Source organism: Lineus longissimus, chromosome 11 (genome assembly GCF_910592395.1).
Source record: "Lineus longissimus chromosome 11, tnLinLong1.2, whole genome shotgun sequence".
NCBI classification, from domain to species: domain Eukaryota; kingdom Metazoa; phylum Nemertea; class Pilidiophora; order Heteronemertea; family Lineidae; genus Lineus; species Lineus longissimus.
This window is the reverse complement of record NC_088318.1, coordinates 15964838-15988082: the sequence shown is the minus strand read 5'-3', so window position 1 is coordinate 15988082 and position 23245 is coordinate 15964838. Positions and strand designations below refer to the sequence as shown.

At 41.5% G+C, this 23245-nt stretch overlaps 2 protein-coding genes across 4 annotated transcripts; one reads left to right on the top strand and one right to left on the bottom strand.

Moving 5' to 3' along the window:
* Positions 1-1061: 1061 nt before the first annotated feature.
* On the bottom strand, positions 1062-14347 carry LOC135495823 (uncharacterized). The gene is made up of 22 exons (XM_064784795.1): positions 14268-14347; positions 13713-13859; positions 13437-13557; positions 12618-12929; positions 10950-12337; positions 9983-10609; positions 9538-9710; positions 9119-9306; positions 8668-8946; positions 8352-8449; positions 7872-8072; positions 7522-7612; positions 7075-7157; positions 6609-6795; positions 6202-6266; positions 5645-5843; positions 5304-5455; positions 4037-5053; positions 3643-3841; positions 3155-3411; positions 2730-2929; positions 1062-2463 (listed from the first exon to the last, which is right to left on the bottom strand). The coding sequence occupies exons 2-22, from the start codon at positions 13854-13856 to the stop codon at positions 1620-1622; spliced, it is 6825 nt and encodes a 2274-aa protein (XP_064640865.1). The 5' UTR covers positions 13857-13859; positions 14268-14347; the 3' UTR covers positions 1062-1619.
* Positions 14348-14416: 69 nt separating this feature from the next.
* LOC135495935 (protein VAC14 homolog) lies at positions 14417-23183 on the top strand. 3 transcript variants are annotated; one of them, XM_064784967.1, is made up of 17 exons: positions 14417-14497; positions 15010-15257; positions 15716-15866; positions 16557-16724; positions 17039-17101; positions 17376-17483; positions 17582-17691; positions 17919-18025; positions 18143-18289; positions 18903-19083; positions 19202-19334; positions 19569-19861; positions 20269-20443; positions 20635-20753; positions 21177-21256; positions 21525-21681; positions 21812-23183. In XM_064784967.1, exons 2-17 carry the CDS (start codon positions 15157-15159, stop codon positions 21960-21962), a joined length of 2244 nt encoding a protein of 747 aa, XP_064641037.1. In that variant the 5' UTR covers positions 14417-14497; positions 15010-15156; the 3' UTR covers positions 21963-23183. The 3 variants fall into 3 exon arrangements, with proteins under 3 accessions (XP_064641037.1, XP_064641038.1, XP_064641039.1); XM_064784968.1 differs by lacking the exon at positions 15716-15866 and adding an exon at positions 15528-15678; XM_064784969.1 differs by having other exon boundaries at positions 14423-14497; positions 15134-15257.
* Positions 23184-23245: the final 62 nt, after the last annotated feature.

Genomic DNA, 23245 nt, shown 5'->3' with positions numbered 1-23245 from the left:
TAGTGAAAACGTGGAGCGTTATCTAAGTCATAGTGCAAAACTTATTTGCACAATGAGCGGCCCCGAAATCAGGACAACCACCAAGACCATTGACAAATTGCGCCGATCAAATTGAGGACAAGGATCAATAATTGATAGCATAGCAAGGGACAGGCATGACAGGGGCAGTTTTCTCGTAAACCGTTGTCACAATCATGTTATAGGTATGGGGGATACTGTCCTCCTTAGTATTTGTCGGCAAGGAAAACTCCGGTAGAACACCCCGGGTAGAACAGCAAAATTGCTGTAGATGGAAATGCAGGGACACGATAACACGACGCCTCTCCACAGCACTCTCAACACTCAACGACATTCAAAACTACGATATCTAATGAGTGAACGCGAGGATGTTAGACGGCTAGGCGCCTCCATATACGTTTTAGGTTTAAATATCAGGAGCGCAGTCAGTCAGCCAACGAAAACGCTCTTGTTGAGTGGAGGATGGGACACTTTATCTGTCCCTCCTGCCTCATTGCCTTTGGGGCTAGTCTCTCCTTAATGAGATTTATGAATACTAGACAAGTGACCTATCAAAACTATTTCAAATTCAATTCAAAACCCTCCGACGTGTAGATGTAGTACAACCGTGTTAGATGTTGAATAAGACCTTTGATAACCCGAAAGTAGATCTTATCAGATTGATACTAAGTCTTAATGTCTTGAAAATTAGATCACAAGCATCATCTTAGGCAAGTCACTTTACTTAAATTTTGCCTAGAATTTTGAATGAGATATACACCCAATACTCCTTGTTCCTGGCTGGGGCCTATGCCAGGGCTATCGTGATGTACTCCTCTTCCCTGGTCTAAGTCCGAATCTCTAGGCCAATAATCCTGACTGTTGCCAACCAGAATGGTATGCAACGACTATTCAGAAGAAAGAATGTTAAAGAAGAAGACTCTGACTACATTTTCTACTCCTTCAACTGTCTTTCCTCCATGCAGAAATCATTCATTTTCAATAGGAATTTTCAAAAACTAAAGATTTTTATTGGATCTTTGTCTATACAAATATGTAAGTAGTATTAGGAGAAAAAACTCCATGTCACAAAATTCAACTCATCTCAATCGATCGTTTATTAACAAAATATACTTGCTGAGTGGGAGCACAAGCTCATGTGGAAAATGACAAAGGAAATAAGATTACATCTCTGAAGTCCTTTCTGTTGAGTACTCCTTACTCCCTGAATCATTATACCTCATGTTGACAACTGGCAGAACGAGTCAAGAATCATGTCCTGTCGCAAGGAAATGACAGAGCTGTTCAAACAACTTGTAAGATTCCATCCAATTTCAATTCTATGTCATAACACGACGCTACTGAGTGCTAGTATTCACTTAGAAGTCAATAAAACATTAAACTGTAATACAACAGGTAAAACTTATCAAAGACAATATCAACACAGCGACTAACAGTAAAATAGAGATTTGTGGAGATGAATTCAGAACTATTTTTCTACTTTCATCTTATCGTAGAAACAGACTCCGTACATCAGAGACAGTAACACTTTGAAATCATCACCGGTATTTCACAACCATTATTCATATTAAAACGTTACACACACCATCTTTTTATGTGAGTTACGATTTCCCTGAATAGTTTTGGAACTGACCCCTGATCATCATCTGAATGTTCTGCCGAGCTTGAAGGAAATTCTCATTGGGTGGGTCCTGCTCCACATCATTTGAAGCACCAGGTATCCGATGAGTTTGATGAGTTTGACTAGCAGCAGGCACACTCGATGTACTTTTTGCGATTGCTGCAGTTAAGATGGAATCTTTATCCTTAGACACCATTTGAGATTTCACAAAGTTTAACACATCTGAACCTATCACGGAGTCTGACTGGCTAGTGCCAGTAGGACGAGGGGTCATTTCGACCGATTTGTCAAGCCTTGAACACAAACTGTTAGAATTGATTGAAAGAGGGCTACTCTTGTCCTTGTATTCTAACTGTGCAGTCACCAATTTCAATGCACTTTCTCCAATTGCATTGATGTCGCATTGAGAAATGCTCGGACTTGTCCCAGTAGTTGTAGAAGTATTCACATTTCTGAACGTATTCATTTGAAACATGTTCCTGCCTTGGTAGCAGTGAGATGGAGTTCCAAACTGTGCACAGTGTTCAACCTGGCTGATGTGGGCTCCCTGACTACCAACAACACCCCCTATAACGTTTGACTGCTTGTTATAAGAACCTGTATGGTGCACCTGAAGTTTATGAGGATTCTCAATAGATTTACCCGCCTCACTTAGAGATCTCACAGGTTCATGCTTTGGTTTCTTCAAAGCTTGCCCGGAGTCGGCCTTGTGTCTTCGTTTTCTGTGAGGTGATGTGGGCTCTGGTGCGTCTCCTTCCTTGACACTTTTGATGAACATCAAGTCTAGTTCCTCCAGAAGGGGAAGGACATCTTTCAGGAACAATCTGGAGTTGGAAATACCCTTATTAGCATGAGGTACTTGATGAGTGAGTTGGTGTCATGCAGACTTGATGAAGAGACGTTTAACTAAGAAATAAGCTCTTTAACTAGAAAACAGTTAGCTTTCCAGCTCTCTCATGTTCCCATACACTATGTAATGGTGGTTTTCTGTCCTGTACTGTCTCTTTAAGACTTATGTTTACACCTTCAGGTGCTGTCATCTTGTAACTAGCCAAGCCTGCACTAAATGATAATCCAGAGTAAAATTTACCTGATGTCTGCTGAAACATTCTCTTCCCCATAGCTGAGGAAATCAGCCAGGAAGTTGTTTATCTCCGTATTGACCTCTGGACCAATCTCCCCCAAGACGTACACTGCAGACAGCTCCTTTTCGTAATGGAAGACCAGACTCTCCACGTGCTTGTAGTTGGGTTTATCGTTCAGGCCATAGACGAGGTCGAGTTTGCTCACCTTGGGGAGAGAAACACAACATTAGAGAGATCATGCTATGTCTAATGCTTCCACTACTTCAGTGCCTGGCAATATTAGATGCAAAATTCTTCAATTATCACCCGTTCCAGCAATGCCTATCCTGAATGACAACATTGAAACATTGGTTGCCTAAAACTGAGGCTCTTACAAAGAAAACAACCATGCAGAAGTGCTGAGCCATGCTATGTTATCAGTGCTGCTCACCTTGTAAAACTTCATATCATGTATTTTCAGCAAGGTTTTCTTTTCGGTTAACTGATCAGCAACTTCTGGGTGACGCTTCTTGAGGAAAGCCTTGATCATCCTTGCCTGCCATTTTATGTTTCGTTTCAGTGCAGCATCCAAGTAACGCAGCCTATCATCTGTTTCAAGTTTGGTTGTGATTGCCTCGCAGATATCGGGGATCCCACAGACAGACATGAATGTCTTGGTATTACCCATGCTGACGCACGGTTCAGAAACTATGCGGAAAAAAACATCACCCATAAGTAAAATCACCACAACGAAGTGATAGCAGGGGAAAGTGATTCTAGAGAGATTTGCTATGAACCGTTATGTCGAAAAGGTTTTGATAATTCGTAATTATTCGGAGTGATCACTGTTTCCTACACCTGACAGATGCGCTACCAGTTTGCAGCAGCTCATAGACTAGGTTGTCTAAGGTTACTCAAATATGTTATGAGAAGATCTACCTGTTAGGTTCTCAACTTTGATGAGATGAAGGTCGGACATCCTTGAGAACGTCCTCATGAGCGACTCTGGCACCTCTCCCACATAGCACACATATGGATGGTCATCGAGACTCACGTTTTCATCGTGCAGGGTCGGAAACATCTTCTTAGGACCAAGGAATTTTCTCAGCATGTTTTCAACATAACCTAACTCCTCTGCCTGGAAGTGGACAAAAGTGACTATAAAGGTTTATGCAATAAATGTTACATCTCTATCGGATCCTTTGGGTTTGCATTGACATGGTTTGGTATTAAGACCCAGGCCGCTGCCAGCTTCATTTTGCAATAATAACTAATGTGTCTTTGGAATTGCTTTCAGAGGCTTTTGCATCTCAACTCTTCAGTGCTTCCTTACCTGAAGTTGTGAGAGCTGATCTCCGATGATACTAAACATGATGTAAGTATCTGACTTCATATCATCGTTCTTCCCAACGATAGTCTCGATCACCGTCAGATAGTCCTTCAGCCGTGGCATTGACTCTACTGCAGCGATATCCATGAAGAACGACACAAACTCATCATAGTGTGGTTCGAGGGGCTGCAGACATGTCAATTTCACTGACTCCTGCATCGATGAGTAGTTTGTGAGAATGTACAACGGGTCATGCACACAGACCTGATTGAGGTGATAAAACCGCCCGGAAACTTTCATATAGTCACGATCACAGAACTCGTCCGGTACGAACACAAACGGCAACTCACAAAATGCTTTCAGCTTTTCCGGTGGGAGATGGTCTTTGAAATACTGGTAGACTTTCTTGATATGTTGGACAGAAGTGATGAATTTAGCTTCAGAGGATTCCGGTTCGTCACAGCAACACCAGCTGATGAAATGTTCAAGAACATTGTGGTACGTCAGAGTCGATTTTGCTCCAAGCAGGACGGCTAAATCTGGGTCGAGGTCATCGTCAAGATATGTCACAGTGTGCGCCAGAATTCGCTCAATTTCTGGAATCCGAATATAGACGTCCTTGATCTGAGCACATCGAAGCTCCTCCTTCCCAACAAAAGCACCTTCCTTCAAGAACTGAACGAAATTTGTCTGCTTAACCGGTATCCATTCCAGTATTTTCAAATACTGACAAAAGGTTGTTTCGACTTTGATGTCAGTTTCGTGAATCTTGTCCATATTGTCGACAATATCACAGAGGCAAAGTGTCGACGTCAAATGCTGTTTCAGAACATCTAAATCCTTCGAGAAGATTTGATACAACGCTTTCATATGGTCATACTCATCCTTGCACAGGTCAACCTGCAAGCTGACAATGTCACTGCAGATGACGTCATTTATACTGAAATAATCGTATTGCTTTCCTTTTGTTGATTCGTAGGAGAGAAGATACGGCATACAGCTCGACAAGGGGCCCGATTCCTGAAAAACAAATTTTCTCAATAGATGAAATGCGGTAGACAGGTGCCCCCATTCCAGGTTAAGCAAGTACAAGTACGCAGGTCCCAAACTGGTCACTTTCATTGAATTTGACCTCTGTAATAAGGACATCACTTGACTGAAGACAGAATTCGTCAGCCTGAAGGGTATTTATAATTGAGAGGTTCTACCGTAAAAGAAGGAGAAGAGAAAGAAGAAGAGGTCTTCAAAGTGATTTTTCGTCACTGCCTACCAACTCATCCCGTTGTTTCTCTGTGTTCATCCTCCGCAGCGCTAGCCAATCAAACACGCCAAGCTCCTGAAAAAAGTCCTTCCAACTCTTCGTTGAACTGCTTGGGACGAAATCCTCCATGTAACATGCATCCACAATGTTCCACTCAACACCTGGAAAGTGTTGAATACCAATTGAGATGAGATGTGACGTTTCTGCCAAATTTGGTAAGGCCAAATACTAAATAGTAAAAGCATTACCAGGGAGACTTTCTTTAAATGCAAACATTAAAGTCTCTTTACATCACTGCAGTTGTCTCATCACCTGCATGCCTTCAGTAAGTCAGACACAAACAAACTTACCTGGAAAAGTCTTCTGAAAGTCGACCTTACATCCAAACGCTGGGCCAAAGTGAATGGTTGACTTGACTGGACTCTTGAAACCATTGTTAGTCAGTATCTGGACATTTGACCTGAGTTCTTTCAGCGAATAGTTGACAGATTCGCTCCAGCGATGCTTGATGGCAACCAGCGCCATGATAAGAGTGTGCTTAGACTGATCCTGAAACACAGATAGAAATTCATCATATTTGAGAGCTTACACATTTTGGTACACGTCAGAGTCAACATCAGGGAACAATAATACAAGCTTTGAAGAGAGCTTATTGCTTATATTGAATAGGATATGCAATCTATAGACAACGAGCCAATTTGCCAAGATTTAGTAGCTATCTTATTCTTGCCCAGGGCGTTCCCTCTGCGTGTGACAACACGTTTTCTCTTGGACACGATACAGTTTGTTCTCCGCTTTTGATGAACACTACAGGAGCCCTTCTGCTACAATTCCGCAAGAATTTAGTTGATGTCCTCATCGACTAATCACCACATATACATGTACTTTCAAGTGGAAACCCACTTACCTTCCACTTGTCATCAAAGAAGAGTGCACCAGCCTTACATGGGTCCATGATGGTGTCTGCTATCACTAGTAACAAAAACAACAGGATGAAAAGTTTGGTTCAGTACTCGCATAAAATAAGAAAGAAGCACATCAACAACAACGGTAGAGCAGTGGACCGGCAATCTAAAAATCAGCGGTTCAAATCTGATTCACGTGCCGGCGACTTGCTATTTCTGTACTGCGTTCATTCCTTATTTATATGAGCGAGCATTGCCTGAGCTGTGCCAATATTACCTGAGAGCCCTCAGTTAATCTTATGCTTTCAGTTTGCTGTTCCCAAGATGGCGAATTCTGTTCCCTCTTTCAGGCCTATTTCTCATGCTAGATTTACGGAACAACTGAAGTGCAAGGCTTCATAAGGCTTACCGCGCTCCGTAGACTTAGCTCTGGCTAAGGGCCGACTAGCTGTCTCAAATGCCTGACTGCCATCACTCTCAACAACTGTCACCAGAGATTTCTGCTCCATATCAACCAACAATCTTTCTGCATCCTTCTCTTCTTGGTCATCTACTTCAGATATTTCCGCTGCTGACGAGTCGTCTAATTCTCCCTCCTAAAGACACAAACAAACAATATAAGAAATCTAATAAAAGACATCAGAAGGTAAAGTTTAAAATTTTGGTTTATAGTCGGATATCAATTACGATATTGGTAATCATCCAACTTGACAACAATGCACGGTCATTAATAGAGAATGTGTCTTTAATAGAGAGGTGTCCACTTAGGGAGGTGTCATTGTAATTGTTGATCACGTTCCACAGAATGCAGAACACATGAACAAATAACCCAGCAATTTGCCACTGATACCAAAATGTCACACAACAACTCTCACCTCGTGCTCAAGATCACGTTTTTTCCGTTCAAGGTATGTGACCATCTTGTCTTCACTTGGAAGTTTGATTGAAGCATGTTTACCTACGACAGAAACAAGCAAACTAACTAAACCTAGATTGAAATATGGCGATTGGAGAAAATAGTTGACGAGTGCCAAGGTTCTTTCACGAGCGTGTTATACTCTGTTGAGTTTTAAGCACTATCTGGAGATGTCTCCTTTTGTCATATTTAGTTAGTTTTAACCACACCAATGTTAAACTGGTTCTGCCCAGTACCCGAGACAATACAGAGGCCTTCAAGACATGTATCTACATGTACATGTGTATCTATTAGTATTACAAGTGACTAGCTACTCATATTCTAGTGGAACTAGGCCATTATAAAGAGCTACAGAAGCTGTTGGAAGTGCATTAGATTTTATGTTAAAAACGAGCAACTTTCTCACCCTTTAAGATACCATCAATGCGGATGTCCAAGCTTCTATTTTCAGGCTCTTGAACCTCAATTGTGCTATCATTGTTATCAACCAGGTCATCCTAGAAATTAAGGGAAATCACAAAATACAAAAATCATCTGGGTCCAGTGCGATATTGATGATTTCAACAATTTTCATTCAATCCCAAGAAGTTATATTCATACTCAAGGCGCTGACCACCTGCGACCTGACTGCACCAGTGAACTTGAATGCTGTATGATTATTGACTGGTCCAAGGCCATTTTAGTCAAGGCGTAAGTTGCTGGCAGTTTGACGCTTCACCCTCGGTCTTTCGGTACAAATTTTACAATCTGACTCACCTCGAGAGATGGCCCATCAACAGGACATTCCATCTTCTCTGTCCTCTGCATGAACAGCTTGTACCATGCCTCATACTGTAGGACCAGACCGAGCTGACACAGTTTGTTCCTCTCCTGGATCGGGTGGCTCAGGTCACTCATCAGATCACGCACCTTGGATTCACTCAGATCCAACACAATACACAGGGGCGAAAGGAATAGCTGGAACCAAATGAAGATAAACTTTGTAATAACTCTGTTGAGAATCCACTGAGCACTAACGATGATGAAGTTGTTCAGTTCTTCAAACATACAGCAGTTCATGTCATTACTGTCATTCAGATGGAGCATATACTCTATATACTACTAGGTGGACAGAAGCAAGCAACATTATGTGCCTTGCTCAAGGACAAAAAGATTCCATGGAGGTCACCTTTACAGGAGTGAAGTCAGGAGGTCTGGTCTCGGTCCTCAATATAATACTACAGATCTCTGACCTACCTTCTCAGCAACAAGTTCACAGATCAACAATGGCAACTTCATCAGGCTGCTGTGGACAATGTGAGTGACACCACGTTTGCTCTCACTGGGTATCGAGTCTGTAAGAAGAGGAGAAAGTTCCTTGTACACTAGATCAGCTGAAATCCACAAGTCAACAGCCTTTCACACTTTTTGACCAATAGATATTTTCTAAACCACAATGGTGAAATGACGCCCGGAAAGACTTCACATCATAAATAGAGATGGGTGGCAAAATCAGCTAACAAGGTCAAATCACTAGGTAATGTCGATTGGCCTAGAAGACATAAGTGCACACCTTCCACTCCTTCACCTTCCAACATCGCATCCACCATTTTGGCCGTCTCCTCTGCGATCTCCGCATCATTCACCTCCCTCAGCACCTGTAGCATCACCTCAGCAAGTTCATCCAGCAACGTCACCTTGTCCCCCTGGTGATACACGACCAAACCAACGAGCTGGCCACAGGCTATAGAGACATTCTTCTTCCGAATGGCAGCGGTGAAAGCGTCCATTGAGGCAGTCAGTGGGATCCGGAGCAAGGTACCAGGTTTTGTTTCCAAAGCAGAAATATTTGCTGCATTGAAAGGAAAATGGCTGAGATGATATCAAAAGTGGGAGAATAATTAAATCATACATGTATGAAAGGAATGAAAAGGATGGGAAGTACTATTTATCAAGGGTCGTGCACTTGGTTTGTTCTTTTTCAGTTATTCTTGATTTTCGTTTGTCTACCAATGAAAACTTACTCATATTGTCTCTGATGAAACCTCGTAGACTGCCAAACTCTGGTTCAAACACCAAACCCCAGCTGCTCCACTCTGCCATGTCTTCCAAGATTGGACAGTTCAGAAGACAACTGGTCGCCTCTTCTGTACCTATTGAACCCAACAAGCCTAGGCCGAGGTTGGACACGTTACCCTTGTACGTTACAACTCTGAAAGAAATGTTGAAGTATAAACTACACCCTGAAGTTTGGCCTCATACTATTGAGGTGATAAGCTAAAAAGCAAAACCATTGACCTGCATGTTTATATTTCTCCCCTTGTGGCTGATATCATACTGTTGCACTGATGATACATCACTACTTAGCCATTCATGGTCACGTGATTTCTGTCAGATATTGATAAATAGTTAAAGGTTCATAGGTATTATATGATATTCTCACCTTGAATTTGAGCAGACGGCACTTTCATACCAAATACTTGTCTGGTTTGCCGGCATCTGAATCTTCTCGACCACATCCACCAAATATCTCGTTCCTCCTTCACCAAGCTGCTCAACGGAACGCACCCCTTGGGCGAAGAAATGTGACAGCAACACAGCCTCTACGGTCTCAACCTTAAATATAATTGATATAATTTCAAGCCTTCTACATATAGCAAACATCTGTCAGGTTATCAGTGCCAGTTACACAAGTCTTCTATTACATAAATCATCAGGCCTATATCAAATTCAAACAATTACACGGCCAGCATAAAAATCAATACAAGGTAAAACATGTCATTCCAAAGGGGAAAAGTAGGAATCATAGGGTACAGATACTCCAGCCAAGTTTCTCGCCAAAGAAGTTCCTTTTGTCCAAAATTAAGGTTTGGCAGGTCGTCACTTACCTTGTCCTCAGGGCCCTCGTACTCCAGACCGCACTGTCTAATGATGTCCATAATTGTCTCCTGGCCCTCACGATAGCAAGTCATTGTAAATGGACTCTCATGATCTGATACTTCACTACTCATTGACTTCAGGCCATGAGAGGAATCAGGACAGGCTGAACTTTTATGACAGGATTTACCATCAGGGGAGTCCAAAAGTGACGATAACTTGGGCATCTTGTTGTTATAGTCACTCTTCCCAACGCAAATGCATAATTTGAATAGCTCATGCAACCATGGTTCCTCCTCCAAATGCACGAAGAAATCTCTCAGGACATGACTGGTGTATGGTGCATTTGTAAGCGACAGGTCACCAAGGAGGTCACGTCCAGCTTCAATCGCCGCACATACAACCTCAACCTTCCTGAAAACTCTCTCGACCAAAACTGCCGCGTCCATATCCCAGAATTTCTCATCCATTATCAAGTCGTTATCTCGGCTATTTTTGTGAGCTATGTTAGGAAATAGCGTGAATTTCAGATTCCGCATCGCATGCCAGGTTGCTTTTTTATGGGTCTTCCTCAGTTTAAGTGCATTATTTCGTGCTGATTCGTGGAATTTTATGTCGTGTAAAACTTTTCTAAATTCCTGAAGGGGACAAACAAAATATTGATTTGAATGAGGAATGAAATGGCCAGGGGCCATTGTGCTCACCGTATAGACATTTGTAAGTCCAAATATTTTTTTCACTTTTTTTTTCTGCTCAAAATGAAGAAACATGATCAGTCCCAAAAAAGTTTTGACTTTGAAAATTTTTCAGAATTTTGAACCTCTGAAAATATTCAACTCTGAAAGAGGAAAAAATTACCAAGTGAGTTATTTGCATCATTTTCCCAAAATCACATCAAAATAGCTGACAACTGCATCTATGGAATCAGCTCAGCAAACTTCGTGAGCACTACCTTAAACTATTCAAGAATGTACGAACCTGTTGAGCAGCCAAGAAATCTCTGAAATAGATCCCGAGACGGTGTTCATCATCGACACCATACTTTGCCTTCAGGTAGAGAATAAACCTGTCCAGCGAGACCGTAGGTGTGATGTGGAGTTCCGCGATGTAGAACTCTTGAAGGTAGGACTGAAGGTGAACATAAACATTCGATGCTTGTATCTTCAAAATGTCACGTAATGCTGGGATTGTCTTGAAGTACCGTAGGAGCATTGGCTGCTTAGAAAACGGCCCCAAACCAAGCTGTCGAAAATCACGGATGTCGAAAGTTTTGAGGATATGATGCCTTAAATCATGTAACGTAACAACTGGGTACACCGCAAAGTAGCTCAGGAGTAGCTCATTCACTGTACTTTGCTTGCGTTCGAGTTCTCGGACACACGGCATGGCATGGATGTCTGCCACGCCCAAGTCAGCGAGGACACCAACTTGCATTCGTTCCACAAGACTTTCCTCAATCAGGCTTGCATTCACCAAATCTTCTTGGCAGCCGAGCGATGCGATGATCCCAGCAGTTGTGTCCTCTAACACAACGTCTGGAACCATATTTGGTGCCGGAGGAGCTGGCGGTACCTGGAGCTCTTCTGATAAGGGTGGGGCCTTTTCATCAACATAATTAACCATGTTATTGCAATAGCCATCCCTCACTGGTTGCTGGTGTGAAGGACGGAAGTGCGAGCCAAGATATAGCGGTGTCGGTAGAGGTGGTGGAGGAACTAGAAATAGCGAACTTGTACGATTAGGCTTAGAGGTTTTCTGAACATTCACAGGGTTGCAATTCATGTTATTCAGCTGTTGTCCGGGTACTGAATGTTGAAGATCATTGACGGAGCTTGTTGGAATTTGGTTAATACTGTGCGAGTTGGTCATACCCCTGGCCCCAGCACCTCCCACACTGGCCATCGCAGTGGGTGCCGCACAAAACTGAGCACCAGATTGGTTCACAGTTGGATTGAGGGTACCCGTAGCCTGAGAAATTTCAGACGACGTAGGAACTTTACAAGGCCCGACTGACTGTACCTGCACATTTTGGGAATTGTCAGTCTGTGTGCTAGTCTTTGATGGTGCTTTGTCTTCTTCCTTCGACTCAGCAATAGAAGAACGGACACATAATTGTCTGTGCACAACAGCCTGACCAATGATCTTGACTTCTCTGCTATTTAAATTCAGCTCATCGAAAAGATACCGTAGAACTGCTGGAAACTGCTGTTCACAAAGCTCCGTAGGTTGATTCTGACGGAGCCATCTCCTAAAACCCCGCGTTTGAACAATTGAATTCCAGGCACACGCTAGAATGATGAGGTTTCTTTTGTTCTTTAGAGCGATAGCAAACCTACTTGCTAAAGCCTTCTGCTGGTCTGGGCTCCCTGAAATCAAAGCAAAAACTGACGAGTTCTATTGCAACATCAAAACATCATACATTCATTTTCTTACGATACATGATTCATGTATTTGAAAGAAAAAGTCATGATTTCATTGCTTTACTACAAATATTTACTTTGGAACAATGATTTTGAAAACTCCCCTCCCCATTTGAGCACCCCTTAATTTGAGGCTACACAGCCTCAAACAGTGTCTTATAGAGGTGATTGAGAGGCCTGGTCAAAAATAAGTTATTCTTGAGTGTGATATATATATTGGACTTACAAGTCTTCAAGCAAGATGGGATGTTTTCTTTAGCAGGTGTAGGTCTCGTAGCTTCTTCCAATTCTCTCCCCAACGCTGATGCCTTCACAAGATTGACAAATAAGCCCTCTTTCACAACAGTTAAATGGAAGAACCTGGCAAATCGTCCGCCCAAAAGTAAACCCACTTTTTTCACGTTATAGTCTTTGGACACAAGTTTCTCTCCTCGGACAGCCGTGACCCAATCCCATATGCAGCTGCGACTCACTTGCCCCAAGAACACCACTAGATGAAGTAACTGCAGAAGAAGTTCCGCCTGTTTCTGATTAAAATCTGCAAAAGAGGATACAAAACCCTTTGCCTTGGAATTTTTCTCAGCTGGGCCCACGATGGTCCAACCGTGGACCGGGCGAGTTGGCAAGTACTCATCCGTAAATACCATTATGTTCACCATGGCAACAGTATTAACTTATGTAACGCCATAAGACCTACTTATGACCTGCTCAGAGTATGTATTGATAGCCTATAGCAAGTTTTTTAGGAGTTGTTTAATCCTAATGCTAGATGAAAGCCAGTTTCATACATAATGGATGGCAATCTGGTAAAAGGGCTTTTTCTTGCGCTCCGATAAAAATATGGATCCAACTCTTGTGCTTTATACAGGAATATGGCAGCAACCACGCCTTAAAGAAAACCCTAAGCTCTTTGGGTGCTATGCAAATATCATTGATTTATGTACGATTTTTGATTGGGGGTAACTTATTCGCACATCTTCTGTTAATTCTGAAATAGCAACAAGTAGAACATTCTTAGTGTTGAAAAAAGCCTTTTTACACCAACCTGCAAGACATCTTGCAATATCACATAAATTCCTTTCAGTGTCTTCAGAGCCTTGTAACATCTTGACAACTCTGCTGTTCTGTATGTTAAACACAGTGTTTTTTGTTTTTCGCATTATCTCCTGGAAATTAAATAAAACTCAAATTAGTCAAATCTTGGTTAAACTTCATAATATACGGTAGGCCTCCGCCCTGTACTCTTAAACTGGTGTATCTAGAGATACTGATTTCAGAGGTCAATTTGAATGGGAATGAAAAGTTTTTGACCAATACATACTAGCATTTTGAACAGAGGTGGCCGACGAACAGAGGTGTTGGCCAAGACAGGTTCCAATGTAGCTTTGTCACATCCACTGTCAGCAGACTTGCGGGTCTCACCGTCACCCATTGCACCCCCATCAGCAGCACCAGAGCTCGCCATGTCCTGGAAGATAAAAAGTCGCTGACCAGTCATGCAATTAACCTTGAACAAAGGATCGCTGTCACGCTGTGTCTCTAGGCATTGTCCCAAGTCGGCTTAGGCCTTCTGGTGAAAGGACGACGTGATCTGTACATGCGCACATTTGATTTGTTCCGCCTGGCTTTGGCAGCAATTCGTCTTCTTCGAACAGGCCTGCCAGTGATTATAAGGCTTCCGATGCCTTGTTGGTAATATACCCCCAGTTTCGGCTCCCGGGACGCGGGGTGAGGGGTAGCCTAGCCCTAGGCCTAGGTAGTAGGGGTAGGGGTAGCATATATGATATAGGGGTAGCACTAGTGACTAGGCCCTATATATGATAAGGAATGGTCGGCAAGCTGCCTCGGTGGCCTAGGGGATACACTCTCTGCCTACCACACTGTAAACCCCAGTTCTATTCCGCTTTTATTCTCTTTTGGTTTGCAAAAAATATTCTAAGTTTTTCGGGATATAAGCGGCCAGATTTGGATTTTGGTGATTTGTTATTTTTGTTGTACGCGGCATCAGTAATCACATGATAATTTGTTTCAAAATGGTGGCTGGCGGATTTATGACTTTTATAAAGTTTTAGGACCAAGTAGCTCTGAAAATGAAAGACGTTATAGGTATTGTGTAGAACTGATGAGGTAGATTTTGTTTACCCGACTTTGGCTTTGCCAAAGTGAAAGAAGTATAGAAAAAATCATGCCGACGCTTGAAACCCCAGGCCATCTCAATCTGACTTTACTCGGCAGTCTCAGACTCTGTCGGTCTCTCAGTGTCACTGTCAGTCAGTCACTGACAGGACACTCAGTGACTCAGTGGCTGACTGACACTGCGTAGCGCACAGTGACACTGTTAGATGATCTAGGCCTAAACAGCATACTAGCAATACAATTTACAGTGGCGGCTGGGCTGTACACTTGCAAATGGACCTTTTCAAAGAAGTTTTGGGCACTGTCTGTCTGAGCATTCAGGGGCCTATGGTCTGACTGACCAGTCAATGAGTCATGCGTTTCACCTGGAACAAATGGTCACAGTGGCTTATGGCATAAACAGCCTTCCAGTTTGCGTGCATAGCTATAGCTTTCGTGAAACTGAGCACAGTTATAAATAAGTGAAATTTTAATGCTTGCAGATTGACTAATGAGGCCTATAGTCCCTGACTGATGAGGACATTGAGGTCTACCATTCACTACCAATCCCTGGCAAATGAGTTTCATGCTTCTGATCTTTGCTTGACTCATTCCTCATCCACACAGCTGAGTGAAACAAAGCAAACAGAATGAATGAAAAGGACTTTGCACCGCTGAGTGCTGCATGTGTGCGGGCACTTAACGACAAACTTTATGAAAAACGGAAATCAGCAGCCTTAGAAATTGAGAAGTAAGTACACTCCATATAAGTTTATGGTTGGCTTATATTTTGTTTAAGTTTGTAGTTAGAAGAATGGAATATGAAAAATATTTGACAATCCATTGAGCTCCTGAGTAGTGCTAAAAATGTATTTTAAAAATCCAGAATGATGCAATGCATGCACGTATTTCAAGAAAAAATATTTTATGTCAGCACCCTTATTCAAATCTAGATGTGGTGGTTGTCTACTTTTACCAGTTATTGGTTCTGTTCACCATATTCTCAAACTTTTACTTGTAGGATGGTTAAAGAATTTGTAGCACTTAACAACACTACACAGGTTCGAAAATTATTAAAAGTCCTTGGACAAGACTTTACTTTATCAACCAACCCTCATCCAAGGAAAGGAGGGTTAATAGGACTCGCTGCATGTGCAATTGCCCTGGGAAAGGTTGGTTTATCTTATTTTTGAATCTTTCTGCTTCTAGGATGGTTAGAGACTTTAATGCGGTAAACAATACTGTACAGATCACACGATTGTTAAAAGTTCTCGGACACGACTTTGCTTTGTCAGGTAGCCTACATCTAAGAAATGGAGGGCTGATTGGACTGGCTGCCTCGGCAATTGCTCTTGGGAAGGTTGGTTAGCACCCCTTCAATTTTTAGTACTAACTCACTAGAAGCTTTCTCATAGAAATAAGGTGTAAGGAGATCAATCATCTCATCTTGAAACTTTCTTCCTTCAGCTGTCTGTACCTTCAATGAATCACTCTGTCCAATTCAAACCCATTATCTCCTGCATTTTTGTAAAAACAAACATAACATAACAAGCATGAAAAACCTGCCTACCTCACTCTCTTGCACAAAGGCTTCCTAAATACTCCCAGATTTGACGCTTCCATTCCAGCCTCTACATGCATGACTGTAGGTTTCTGTATGATATATAATTCAACCTCCCTTAGTAAACACCTTTGTGAGCAGAACACCCTTTCTGTATAAAAAGACACTGATTTTATCCCAGAATTGAGCATTAGCGTTGAACCTCCCCTCTGTAATGAGAACACCTTTCTATCAATTACAGCTCGATTTGTTGCAGACATGTACATATCTTATAATTGTTGTAAAAAGTGCCATTAAATGATGTATATACCTGAATCAACCTTTGCAAAAGTGTTGTTAAACCCAGGCCAATCCTTGCTTTAGCAGTTCGCTTTGTTAAAATTAAAAACCTGCATTTTTCGAAAAGGCTTCACCAATGTACAGTTTGTTGTGATATTTCGATGTTCTGCACTCTTTTCGTTAATGCATATGTCACTAATCCCGTTCCAGGATTCTAGTTTATACATCTCCGAACTGGTGAAACCGGTTCTGTCATGTTTCTCAGACTCGGACAGTAGAGTTCGTTACTACGCGTGTGAAGCTCTCTATAATATAGTGAAAGTTGCAAGGGGTTCTACACTCAAATATTTCAACGATATATTTGATGGCTTGAGTAAGGTATGTTACATAGGTACAGACACAATTTTAAATAAGACCGCTTTCTTTTCTCATTCTGATGATTGGTTTTTTTCACTCTAGTAAATCTCACATCACAATGGCCAAGCCCAGTAAACTTTGGAGGGGGCATTGCTGAGGATTCCAATAACAATTCTGAATAGAAATATGTGATCACTCCCACTCCTACATATCGTCCAAACCATTGAAATGTTCTATGCATATGCGACCCTGCTTACAATACATAGATCATGTATTGTAAGTCATAAGAATCGGCTGACTTGCCAGATACATGTGCCCTGTATTTTCTTCTACAGCTTGCTGCCGACCCAGATCAGAATGTAAAGAACGGGGCTGAACTGCTGGACAGATTAATGAAAGTTTGTATCCTATGTATGATGTTTATGATCTCAGAATGCGAAAAAATTTTAGATGAACATGTCATGTGGTACAATGTCACAGTCGGATTCCTATAAAAAGTAATGTCACATCCTACAATTTTAATTTAAAGACCCATAAAAGAAGTCACCACCCAAGCCGGTGATCTGTTGGTTTGAAAACTGTGGGGCTATTGGTGATGATCTATTCCAATTGAACATTGCTGTGGCTGAAGGATTTCACATTATATATCTATTGTTCTGTCTCTTTCTCCAGGACATTGTCGCTGAGAGTTCATCGTTTGACCTAGTCACATTCATGCCCTTACTACGGGAGAGAATCTACACCAAGAATCCATTTGCTAGACAGTTTGTTGTATCCTGGGTGAGTAGAACTACTGTAAACACCTTTATTTTTGCCAGCCTATATATCATTCCCAACATCAGTCCAACATTACGTACTTCCTGGTTTATCGTTTCCAGGTTTCTGTTCTTGATGCTGTACCCGACATCAACATGATCATCTTCCTGCCCGAGATCCTCGACGGCCTATTTCATATCCTTGGCGATCATAGCAACGAGATCAGGAAAATGTGAGTATCACCATACGTATTTAGTAAATTGTGAAGTCAATTCTAATCACAGGCAGATTGGATGACTTCAGTCTATGGTTTGGGAGTCTGTCTCTCTTCACGAGGATGATGTTCTGATCCAATCTCATTAAATATCGAAAGTATTTCTGATAATTGGTGATCAAAGATGGCCATTGATTTTGGTGACCCTGTAGTGTAAATATCATACAACTAACTTACTGTTGCAGGTGTGATGGCGTATTTGGTGAATTTTTACGAGGAATCAGAAAGTTTCCTGGGCATGCCAATTATGCTGCCATGATCAATATTCTTATTGCACATTGTCAATCAGGGGGTAAGTGTATTTTTCGTCAAGTTTCATAGATGCATTTCGTCAGATACTATCGAATTTTATCAGAAGTTGAGAAAACCACTTGGTGATAAGCCAGCAGAGTTATGTTGATTCTTTCAGGTTATACGGATGCTCTGATTCAGTATACAGCTATCCTGTGGATTAAAGAATTTGTCAATCTTTCCTCGCGGGAGATGCTACCATTTGCATCGGGAATCCTCACCGCCATCTTGCCGTGTTTATCGTACGATGATGACGAGCGACGAAGTATCCTTTGATGAATGATTTTGAATATTTTGTTGATGTCTCCTCCTGGTGGTTGGATGTCATCGGTCAACGTTAGTTTTTGTGGACAAGAAACATGATATTGTTTGTCAAATGTGGTGCTGGGATTCCAGAAGTTCATGTAAACATTTTCAATATTGCCCTTCCATGATAATTTGCACAATCGTATGCTCAAAGCACTTTCCGGGGTTTTGCACACAACCAGCAGGGGAATCTGGCCGATGCTCTTATTAATTCACAAAAAAACTTCCTTATCTTAAAAAATGAGGACATAACTTGGTCATGTAAATTTTATTTACACTCATCATGTTCTATTTTGTTGGCCTACAATGCATTAAAATATCTTTTACTTGCCTATCTTTCAATTAAAAATCAATAGATTTATAATTGGGTCTGCATGTTTTGGCCAAGGAGTGCTGTCTTTGATAAGTACTTGATCAAATGATTGTTTCATTTTGAAAATAGATCATTTGCTAGTTAAATTTCTTCATTGGGTCTGTCCACCAGAAGTCATCTGTTAGAAATGACAACAATCCCTGTTCAGTGAACTGTAACATCACCATTGAACTTTCTACGCTCCTTGACTCCGCCAAAGATATACGTGAAACATCAAAGGCAGTCAACACAAATCTAATGAAACTGATTGGTCCAGAGGATGATGTGGATACTCCTGAGGATGAAGTGCACGACATTGCCAAGCGAGCTGAGGAAAAGTTGAAAATGGAGGAAGGGTCGCAGGAGGAGAAAACAGAAGAGGAGACAGAGAAAGAGAAAAAGTAAGTTCGTCATTTAGAATGATGTCATTTGAATATGTAATCGTTTTCATGCCCTACTGGTACAGGGCTAACTATGAAATGCCAACATTGTGATTTCATTTTTGTTTACTCTTTTCAGTTCCCTTAAAATCCAGCTGGACATTCAGTCGGTTGTAGCGGTGCTAGCGAGACAACTCGTTCATGATTCAATGCAGACTAGAATAGCGGTGTTGCGTTGGATCTACCACCTTCATATATATACACCAAATAAGGTAGGACTACTGTGGAGAACTGATCGGTTGAGGTGCAAAATGTATTGTTGTAAACTTCCTTGTGTTGTCTCAAGTAGCACAGCACAGTGTGCATGTTTTGATTGAATTCATTGATACTTTTGTCACATGACTGGTACGACAGACAATGACCTCACACCCTCCTCAAAACAAAACGGTCTGAAGATGCATCGAGCGCGAACTCATTTCTTTAATTTTGAAAATTTACACTTGCAGATATTCCGCCATGCGGAAGAATTATTCCCATTACTATTGAAAGCCTTGTCCGACCCCTCCGATGAGGTTGTTTTACTAGACCTGGAGATTCTAGCCGAGATATCCTCCAGTACGGCAGGCAATGGTGCCCTCTTACGGAAAGCTGACAGTAACAATCTTCCCGATGGGGTCCAAAAAGCGTTAGAATCGTCACACGGAATGAACAAATTCTTCCCAAAGGTTCTTATTAGTCTACTTAAACTATTCAGCACGGATAAACAATTACTGGAAGGACGAGGATCTTTCATCATCAGGTAAGTTGCAAACTTCACACATTCCGTGACATCAGTTTCCAAGTACTGACCACAAAAATTATCAAAAAGAGATTGGAATGACGATTTTTTTGCTGTGCTCTCAATCAGCACATTGTAATGGTTCCATTTGGGTCATGATCGTTTGAAAAGAGTAAGAGTGAATCTCTTGAAACTTTCTCAAACTCTATGTTGTTATGTAAGCAGTGTAAGGCACTCATGTCTTGACACGATTTACACCAATGGAGAAAACTGGATGGCTAAAAGCTGGCCTTGAAAACAAGACGTTGTGAGTTTCATTCTGGGTGCTGTTTGCGTGGCAGTCTCTTTGACGATGTTCTTGTCTCCAGTGTGAATGTGAGAGAATTGTCAAAGTCAAACCTTTTTATATCTTGACCACTTTCTTTCAGGCAACTCTGCTTGTTATTAAATCCCGAGGACATATACCGGACACTCTCGGAGATCCTTCTTCACGAGCAGGACACTGCCTTTGCCTGTCAGATGGTGCAGACTCTCAACAGTATTTTACTGACGTCAACAGAGTTGTTTGAGTTGAGAATGCAGTTGAAGGATTTGAAAACTGAGGTAAGAATAACGAATTCTCTCTGTCAGTGTGGAATCACCTTCTTTTCCCTCAACTTTTGAGGACACCAAGGCAAAGAGCTAAGAGTCCTATGTGCCGAAGCCAGTGTCGCCTAGTCATGATAAATCCAAAGGCAATGATTGTTGACCTGATTTTGTGCGAATAATTTCAACGTTTTTCCTTTTTGTTCCAGGAAAGCTGCAAGTTGTTCTGTTGCCTTTACAAGTCTTGGTGCCACAGTGCAATTGCGACTGTATCGTTGTGTCTCCTGGCACAGACTTATAAACATGCCTGTGATATATTACACCTCTTGTATCCTTTTTACAGAACGACTCTATAAGTATCATACATTTAACAAGTCGTGTTGCATGCACCCTATTGTCAACCCCTCGCATCAAACTGGTGACAATTCCTAACTTCCACTCTCAGGGTAGTGCATCAGCTATTTGAAAAAGATCAAACTTTTTGAAGCAGGGACGGACTAGCCAGCCCATAGAGGTGGCAAAGTATCTGCTTGCTGAAAACAATCAAGGGTAGTGGCTGCATATCATAGTGATGCAGTGATATTTGGAGACTGATATCATTATGACGGAAGTGGAAGGTTTTTGGAGATGTTTGGAAAAAGTTCGTTGGATGAACTGAAGCTGCATGCATTTGTTGTGTTTCTTGATTCTGAGACCTGTCACAATAGGACTAGCTGATTTGTTGTGCATTCATTCCTTAATTGTTGATCAGCGGTGATATTGAAGTGACAGTCGACTTCCTGACAGAGATAGACAAACTAGTACAACTTATAGAGTCTCCTATATTTACTTGTGAGTCTCATTCTCGTTTCCAGTTCTTAGCTATGTGGTCATCGTGAATCGGGCAGTAGACCTTATACAGTCAGCTTCAGTCCCCCACAGTCTAGTCTAGTTATCTGGTTACTTTATTTCAAAGTGTTCACCATTCAGTTTGTGTGTTATTTAGTTTGGTTTCTCAAGACAATTTCAGTAGCAGTGATTGGCTGCCTGCAAGTCACTTAGTTTCATTTAAAACTAGAACCAGTTCACAATACCATCAGGACATTCTGTACTTTTTCAGATCTGCGTCTCCAACTGCTGGATGTCCGCAGCAACCACTACTTGTTAAAAAGCTTGTACGGACTCCTGATGCTGTTACCGCAAAGTGATGCGTTCAAAACACTTCATCGGCGTCTTGACTGCGTTCCACCAGCACAATTCCTACCTCCAGAGGAAAGGTGAGTGAAGACTGTGAAGCATGTCACGTCTTGTGAGATTCAATGCATCATTGTGACGTTAATTAGTGATTTTGTTAGCTGGCTCTGTTAACTGTGTTCCATTTTCCTAACTGTCCTAAATGTGTTTCAGGAATGGCCCACCGAGTGAATCTCCAGGGATGAGACCAACATTAAAATTCATCAAATTCGAGGAACTCTTGCAACATTTTAGTAGCGTGCAGGATAATCATCGAGCAAGACGACGGTTACCGCGCCGCGTGCAATCATCGGATAATAAGTAGCAAGTGATAATGTGTTTTTTACTCCAGACGTTATACAGTTTATTGACATTTTAAATCAGTCAATTGTTACAAATTCTAACCTGAATGTCTCTCATCGTGTCATACTTATTGACATCTTACAGCGAATTGAATGTTCAATTTGTAGTTTCAATCCCACCACACATACATATGCATGCAAAATGGAGCCAATGTTTTGAAACGCCCTTCCCACTTATTGCGTACTAAAGGAACAATCGTAAATCTTCATTATGAGCTAGTCATTTTCGAATGTTTGAGCTGCCATGTTTATTTACCAGATAGAGCTTTGTCAATTGTTGTGAATTCAGTGGAGTCTCTCTACAGAGGGTACCCTTTGGGCTGCTAACTTCTGTCTGTTACAAAGTGATCTCCCGACTACTGAGACATGGGTGAAAAGAAATTGCAAATTTGAGCCAATGTTGATTCATTTGTACAGATATGTCCTCTGGCAGAAGTGTCCACGTAGAGAGGTTCCACTGTGTGACATGTCCCTCGCCACAGGTGAGGATACTGTTTCACTTTTAGTGAACTCCAGGACTTCAGGTCATTAAGTCAATTATTGATTTTCCATCTTCATTGTACATGTAGAAAACTTGTAAACATACATGTACGAATGACACATAAATGAAAATCAAAATTAAATTCATATAAAATTTGGTATCATACACGTCTACAGACATAATCTGGGTTTATAATGCAAGAAATTCAATTTTAATTTTACCATTATCTAATTCACTGCCTGTATGTTGGTTGACTAAACATTTGATCAGGTTCATGCTTTCCATTTATTGCCAAAGTTTCTGTACATATCCTTACTGGTCCTGTATGTGCTGTGCTAAGAACAATGCAGGTTTAGCAGAGATGTTTTAGCACTGGCCATCCTGATAACTAGTCGACACATCCCTTGTCGTCTGTTGAGACAATTCAGTAAACTGCGTCAAAGCTTTAATCTGGTGAAGCCAGGCACGCCTATTACCAAGGCCTATCGCAAGTAATATAGGCCTTCCATACAGGTGCCCTTCAACAGGTGTCTGCACAGTATGTGCTAATGTGGTTAAACCTTAACCAGGAGACAAAAGTGTGCAAAATGAAAATGTACTGTAGAAAGGTAACTTTTATCAAGAGAATTTGCAATAACTAATATTATATGTCTACATTCATGTACATGTAATTGTAGCAATGTTTAATAAAAGAAAGCTATCATTAGAATTTTGTATTGTTGTTTTTTGGTGCAAAGTGTTCCCAGCCAAGGCAGCGTGGCCTTG

Bases quoted from the DNA above. Each gene is read 5' to 3' on its own strand.
- LOC135495935 (XM_064784967.1), top strand. From the start codon at position 15,157: ATGAATGAAAAGGACTTTGCACCGCTGAGTGCTGCATGTGTGCGGGCA. The intron at 16,725-17,038 runs GTATGTTACATA...TTTCTTCTACAG, and splicing joins TATTTGATGGCTTGAGTAAG to CTTGCTGCCGACCCAGATCA. The intron at 21,257-21,524 runs GTGAGTCTCATT...GTACTTTTTCAG, and splicing joins AGAGTCTCCTATATTTACTT to ATCTGCGTCTCCAACTGCTG.
- LOC135495823 (XM_064784795.1), bottom strand. From the start codon at position 13,856: ATGGCGAGCTCTGGTGCTGCTGATGGGGGTGCAATGGGTGACGGTGAG. The intron at 12,930-13,436 runs GTTGGTGTAAAA...CCTCTTTTGCAG, and splicing joins TATTGCAAGATGTCTTGCAG to ATTTTAATCAGAAACAGGCG. The intron at 7,158-7,521 runs GTGAGAAAGTTG...TTTCTGTCGTAG, and splicing joins CATTGATGGTATCTTAAAGG to GTAAACATGCTTCAATCAAA.